Source organism: Solanum tuberosum, unplaced genomic scaffold (genome assembly GCF_000226075.1).
Source record: "Solanum tuberosum cultivar DM 1-3 516 R44 unplaced genomic scaffold, SolTub_3.0 scf00195, whole genome shotgun sequence".
NCBI lineage: Eukaryota > Viridiplantae > Streptophyta > Magnoliopsida > Solanales > Solanaceae > Solanum > Solanum tuberosum.
In genome coordinates this window covers 283,819-291,225 of record NW_006239116.1, presented here as the reverse complement: position 1 = coordinate 291,225, position 7,407 = coordinate 283,819, and the positions used below count along the sequence as shown (strand labels likewise).

At 38.8% G+C, this 7,407-nt stretch overlaps 1 protein-coding gene across 1 annotated transcript; it reads left to right on the top strand.

Moving 5' to 3' along the window:
- Positions 1–5,139: 5,139 nt before the first annotated feature.
- On the top strand, positions 5,140–7,385 carry LOC107062030 (replication protein A 70 kDa DNA-binding subunit B-like). The gene is made up of 6 exons (XM_015312211.1): positions 5,140–5,310; positions 5,507–5,820; positions 5,903–6,027; positions 6,116–6,197; positions 6,440–6,557; positions 7,128–7,385. The coding sequence occupies exons 1-6, from the start codon at positions 5,140–5,142 to the stop codon at positions 7,383–7,385; spliced, it is 1,068 nt and encodes a 355-aa protein (XP_015167697.1).
- Positions 7,386–7,407: the final 22 nt, after the last annotated feature.

The following is a 7,407-nucleotide window of genomic DNA, read 5'->3' as shown; positions in this document are numbered from 1 at the left end:
CCTGTTGCTCTGCCTCTGTCCACTGATAGGAGTCTCGTCGCAACCAGTTATACAGCGGCCCTGCTGTAGCTGCAAAGTGGTGAATAAATCGTCGATAATACCCAGCAAGTCCAAGGAAACTGCGTACCTCTTTTACTGTTTTAGGAGGGTGCCATTGTTGTATCACCTCAATTTTATCTAGATTCACTGCCAAGCCTTGTGCCGAAATAATGTGGCCCAAGTAATCAATTGAAGGCTGCCCAAACAAACACTTAGATTGTTTTGCCACTAATTAATGTTGCCGTAGTAATTGTAAGATAGTCTCCAAATGCTCCAAATGTGCGTTCCAAGAAGGCTTGTAGACCAAGATATTGTCAAAAAATACGAGAACAAAGCGACGCAAATGTGGACTGAAAATCTCATTCATTGTTGCCTGGAAGGTTGAAGGAGCATTAGTTAATCCAAACGGCATTACTAAGAACTCATAGTGACCATCATGAGTTCGAAAGGCTGTTTTAGACACATCCTCCGGCATCACACGAATCTGGTGGTAACCTGAGAGTAGATCAAGCTTAGAAAAATAATGAGCCCCATGCAATTCGTCAAATAATTCATCAATTGTTGGGATTGGGAACCGATCCTTTACTGTGATTGCATTTAGTGCTCGATAGTCAACACAAAAATGCCAAGTACAATCTTTCTTTCGAACCAGCAACACCGGTGATGATAATGGGCTGGTGCTAGCCCGTATCACTCCTTCTTTAAGCATCTCTGAAACCATTTGCTCCATGACCTATTTCTAAAAATAAGGATACCTATAGGGTTTAACATTCACCGGTTGTGCCCCAAAGTTGAGATGTATAGCATGATCCTGGATACGAGAAGGTGGTAATCCCGATGGCTTATGAAATACATCAGCATATAGTTCTAACAAAGTTGCTAGTTCCACAGTACGCTGCTCTGTAACAGAGTTATATCTAGTAACTATCTCAAGACAAAAATAGGATGCAATGGCTTCCGTAGCTACCATTCGTCTTAAGCTATGCAGTTGTACATGTTGCACATCAGTCGGAGATACACCCTACCATACTACTTGGTTTCCTCCTAAATTGAATTCCAAAGTTCTCGTCGCATAGTTAGGGTGTACTAAACTTAGGTATCCCAACCATGAAACCCCGAGAACAAGGTCGGCGCCATGTAGTGACAAAATATAGAGGTCTTCAATGAGCGTAGTTCCCTGAATCAACACCGTGACACCTCTGGCCACTCCGTCACAACGGAGGCGCTGTCCACTCCCCACAACCATAGGGAAGTTGGAGATGGTTTCAATGGACAATTGCAAGAAGCGTGCAACTCGTTCCTGAATGAAATTATGGGTACTTCCTCCATCCACCAAGATCTGAATCGAAGTCCCATTCAATTGCCCCATAAATCGAAGTGTAGACGGTGAACTTCCTCCGGCTAGTGCATTGTAGGAAATAACGAAGTCTTCATGTAACTCTAAGCACTGCAAATCCTCAGCAAAAATATCATCTGTGACAAAAGGGTCCGGCAGTAGAGGGTCCATAGATGTCCCATCTGGAAGGAGTAGAAGATGGGGTGGGGTTTTACATTTATGGCCTACAATATACTTCTCCTCACAGTAATAACAAAGACCATGCTCTCGATGGCTTTGGATCTCAGGGTGTCTTAAACGCTTGAGTGGTGGCCTATTTTGTGTTGGGGTCGATAATGAAGCAGGAGCAATGGACTTAGAAGATGGATCGTGAAATGTTTTAGTGCTAGGGTTTGGAAGCAGGGGTCGAATTCTATTAGCCAAGGCGGGTCGGACCTGCCCCTTTTCCGCTTGGATCCTCTTCTCATGTATATAGGCTAAATCAAGAGCTTCTTCAAAACGTTTAGGTCCATGAGCAAGTACTGAACCCTTAATATCCTCTCTTAGTCCAGAGATGAACAGACGAACCATCAGCCCCTCCGAGATATCATTGGTCTGGTTTGCCATAGCCTCAAAACGTCCCTGGAACTCCGATACCGTGGTCGTCTGACGGAGCTTCGCCAATCTTCCCTCTGCTGATTCAAGCCCTTTTGGTTGAAAACAAATCTTCACTTTTCAATGAAATGGTCCCATCCGACTAGTTGTTTATTACGAAACAACCATCGGTACCAATCCAAGGCTTCTCCATCAAGGTAAAAAGACGCTAAGGTCATTCTGTAAGCCGCCGCGATGCCGTAGAAATTAAAATAACGTTCAGCCTGAAATAGCCATGCTTCTGGGTTTTCACCACCAAAACGACCCAATTCCACCGAAGCTGGTTTATGACGAAGGGTTGGTGCTGTTGGAGCATCCATGAAAGAATCTCGTTGAGGATCACCCATCAGAACTATTTTCCCCACCATCTCTTGGAAGAAGCCTCGCATGTCAGCGAGATCCTTGGCGAATGAATCCTTTACTTCTTTCATTGATTCTGCAATTAGAGCCTTGAGTTGTTGGTCCTCCATTAAAGACCTCTGGATGAAAGCACCAATGTAACAAAAAGATTACTAATGAACAATAACAATAGTTCTCAAAGACACCTTAGTATTGATAAACTGAACCAACTACAACTTCTGTAAACAACAACAATACTTGATAAACTATTTTTAAGGCAATTTGAAATACAAGAAGAAATAACTAGTGATAGATAGATAAAATAAATGGGATGAGAGGATAGAATGAAGAGGGATATGAGAAACTAGAGAAATAGAGATGAGATAACAGAAAGACCCATCATGATTTTGCTTGCCCCATTATGCCCAGTACTTGTTCTGTATATACATCTTGTTGTAGCAAACTCTATCATTTGTCACGTCTCTCCCACTCTTCCAAACGTAATTGCCAAGTCTTTTAGGAGGAATTACTCTTCTAGAGCTCTTACGTGGCATATACATGTGATTATTCTCCGTGGCAGCCGCCATGTCATCCAGGTCAGCAACTTGACTCCTGTTGTTCACAACAGAGTCTATTTATTTCTAGATAAGTAACTGTCATTTCCCCTGGGATCTTTTAGATTTCGCTTAAAAAAATGCTTATACGAAACGAGTCTGCTTCTAGAGTTATATTTTGAATCCCATTCTCTTCACAAAACATTAAAGTTTCTAAGTTAGTTTTATTTTCTCCTTCATATCTGCTGCATTTTCAATAGATTCTGTTTGAGCATAGATTAAATTTTCATCCCTATTTCTCAAACAAAATCCATATGTACTCATCATTGGGTTTCTTCTGCAAGCCTCATTTGTAATACATGATGATTTTTTCCTCAAGATGTCTCCAAGTTAGTGAGTGATAAATACAGTTTGAGTTTGTACTTAATGAGCACCTCCACCATGGCTGGCCAGTCAATTGGAAATCTTTTAATCCATTGATACAATATCAAAATTTATTCCCTACCATGAAGTTAAAATTGATGTCTCCTCCATATCTTCTAGCATTCCTTCTTTTCCATAGGGACTACATTATCAAAAAAAGGTAATGTTCTATATAAAGTCATTAGTTTTGGTGGACCTATGAGCCTTTATAAATGTATTTTTACGTGTTGTAGATGCATGTTGTCAACGTTTATACCTGCAAAAATAGAAAAATTCTTCCACAACTTGTTGGCTATGGGAGCTATTAGTAAAAATTGACTCATAGTTTCTTCAGCATAAGTGTCACAACAGTGGCATCTAGAGACTGTTGTTATCATCATTCTCTTCAGGTTGTCATGATCACATGTCTAGGCTCTTCCCTTCTTCAACTTGTTCCTAGGTTGATTTTACTGAAAAGATTTCTTTAGTATTGGACATCTACCAAGTTTTATCATTATTTTTTCTTTCTTTAAGTGGTTTGATTGTATCCATTATATTATCTACCATATCCTTTGACAATTTACTCCTTGGTTTAGGAATATCACATGTTCTTTGGCTTATGAAATCCTTTACCTCTATTTCCTCTTCCTCTACTTGTTGTAATAAAGTTCTCCTTGTTTTGTGTTATTTTCCTTCTAGGATCTGCCACCAAATGTGATATTCAACTTTTTCCCTTAGCATAAACATTTTTCTCCAAAAGCGAGAAGCTTCGCTGCCTTATACTAGGATAGGATATAACTTCTTATAATATATATTCCACATTTAGGTACTCCACAAGGATGATGTGCTCACTCTAAAAACACATCAAAGTTTTGAAACCAGAGCTTTTGATATATCATGTATAGATGTGAAGTTCAATCCCCCTTCCACCTTGGGAAGTAGAGGTGGACATAAATACCGGAAAATCAAAAAATCGAACCCAACCAAACTAATTCGATTCTTCATTTTAAGTTCTTTGGTTTTTCAGCTCGGTGTCAGTGTCTTTTTTTTCAAAAGGTTAATTTTTCATTTCGGTGTTTGGTGTAAGTGTTTCAGAATTTTGGTGCACCAAAGAACCGAACTTTTTTTAAAAAGAAAAATTTCAAAAAATATTATATATATATATCTATATTACTTTAAAAGCATCAACTCCTAACCTTAATGTTAAAATACTAAAATACCCCTATCCCACATTACAGCCCCCACGCTATATACATACACCCAGTCGGAAACGCCAACAATTAAACCTGCTACACTTTCGACATCCCTCTTCGCCTCAAAAAACGACCATTGGTAAGCGACACCACTTCTGCCGCCTCCTCAATGAAACAACACCTCCGTCCAACAATAACAAACAGTCGCACCCTACCACTTTCCCCTATTTCTATGTCTGCCACTGAGATTCTTTCCCCCCATCAAACACACCACAAATACAGTTTAAGCACTGGCACTCAGAAAAAACTCAAACACATCATCAAGGCATCTGCTCTGCCTTTCAAACAGCACAACTTAACATCTGTTGTGCGATTTCATTAACACATTGTATGTTCTTCCCTTCTGAATGAAATTCCGTTATTTTTGGAAAAAATTACAGTCTAAAATAAGGCAATATGAAACACATTCATATGGAATCCGTCACTTCGTTTCATCCCCTGGCAGCAACAACAACAGTCACATACCTACAGGGACAATTTTGTTTTTTCATTCAACTGGTTACATACAATTTCGTAGCCATTCAGAAATAACATTGTTGCACTCATGTCCTCAGGTACATGCAGTCATCAAAATTCAACCAACATGGCGACTGAATCAGAACTAGCAAAACAGTCTGTACCGATAAACAAGATACCAAAAAACTCTATTGATTCTGTGATTAGAGTCTTAGTTATTCGAAGAGGTTCAATAACACCTTATAAGAATTCAAGGAATGAAGGAACTTACAGAACAATCATATTAGTTGACGAAGAGGTAACAACATTGACACTTTTACTTCTTTTATCGCACTGTTACTATTTGTTCTACTTATGCCACACCTGCTTAATAATAGGGCACAAAGATTCAAACAACGCTATTTAATAAGCATATCGAAACATGGAAGGATTTTTTGAAGCCAAATAAGAGTTACTACATTGCTAAATGACGCTATGATCGTGTCAACCCCAAGTACTCTTCTGTGCATAAAGAAGTTGAATTGGCCTTTACAGACAACACTGTCATAAAGGAGACCATCCATGAGGTTTCAACACAGAAATTTTCTGATGGCTTTTTATCATTAGACGCTGCTGATAACTTACATAATGGTTCTATTCTAGGTAACTATCCAAACGTCAAAGTTGTTATTTTCATGCTCCATTACGTAAGTGCTATCGCTAATTTACACGAGAAATTTCCAAACTTGATTTGCATCTTAGTTTCGGTGAATCCCATCATTCAAAATGCAACTTCGAAGAGACGAGATATAGTTGTTACAAAGGAGTTGTAAGTTTTGCTGATTCATAATGTAACATCTATATAAATATATGACGGTGCCCTGACTTTTTACTTCTAACTGATACTGTAGGATGGAGCCTACAACTGTAACTCTTTGGGGAGATTTTGCTGAAAATGACGGTGCATTCCTTGATAAGCTTAAAGATGATAAACCTATACTCGGCTTATGTGACGTTAGAGTTTCAATCTATAAAGGTATCCAACCATCTATTGTAGCCGCTCAATGACTATAAACTGAGTATAGCTCCTGTTTGTAAACATTAACATGTCTTTCTCACACTAGGCCGATTTGGGATCTCCACTATTCCTGTGAGCAGCGTCTTAATCAATCCAATTTTCCAAAAAGCAATCGACCTTCGAGCCTGGTACGTTACCTTATTCACAAACGTGTTCAGCACGGTTACTTTAACCCAACTGCCAAAACATATCATCAAACTACACTTCACTATTGTAGTCAAGTGAAATCAAACGTTGCTCTAACACGACATAATCCCTCTATTATCATTGTTCTGCAGTTACATATACCCAAATACCTGAAAAACATATGCACTGAACACACCTCACTCTTAATGGCTCGCACCACTAACTAACCTTATTGTATATACAGGCACGAAATCATAGAGGCTCACAACAAAGATATTATAGTAGCACCAACTAAGGCAATGAGAAGAGCTATAGAAGTTCCGTTGGACCATATTCTTGATGGGTTGTTGGCTGAATCGGAGGTACATACTAACCAATAATCCACCCCTCCATAAATAAAATTCAGGTGTATGTTTAACATATATTCACAAATATGGTATATTGGTGCTTTGCAAGATTCTATGTACAAGTTCAAAGCAACGATTGTAGACATACTCAATAAAGATGAGCCATGGTATTTTTCATGCAAAACATGCCGCAAGAAAGTCAGAGTTATAAAAGAGGCTGCAGCTTGTATTAATTGCAACATTGATAATGTATAATATGCAATGAGGTTAGACTTTGTTAAAACTCCATTACACAGCTACTCCTTATAAAACACAAACTTTTCATATTAAATTCTTACCCCTATGTTGAAGATACTGCTTACGACTTGAAGTGTGTGGTGGAGAAAAACCTGCTCGAGTCGTACTTTTTGAAGCGGCTAATAATTTACTAGGCTGGAAGGTGCAAGAGTACATACAAACAACCTCAATAAAGGTATGAAATTTATTGATAGAGTTCACTGAATTCGCGTCGTATTTATATAGTATCATGTGTACCTTACTGGCAACCTTCATACTAACATATTCAATTGTTTATATCTTATAAAGAAGGAAGAATGTCACTACTACCGCAAATTGGTGTTGAGTAAAGACAAACAATTCAACTTCCTTGTCAGAATTGATTTGACAGATGCAAACCCCCGTAGGAGCTTAATTGCCGAAGAAATAAATCAACTAGAAGATGAAGCACCAATTATCCTGGAAGAAGAAGTTAGATCAGTGAGGAAGTACAGGAAGAGGGCTAAGAAAACCACAAATGCAGAGGCCCAAATCAACCAAAAGAAACCCAAAGCCGCAAAAGATTAGACGTGTTTCTAAATTCTGTAAC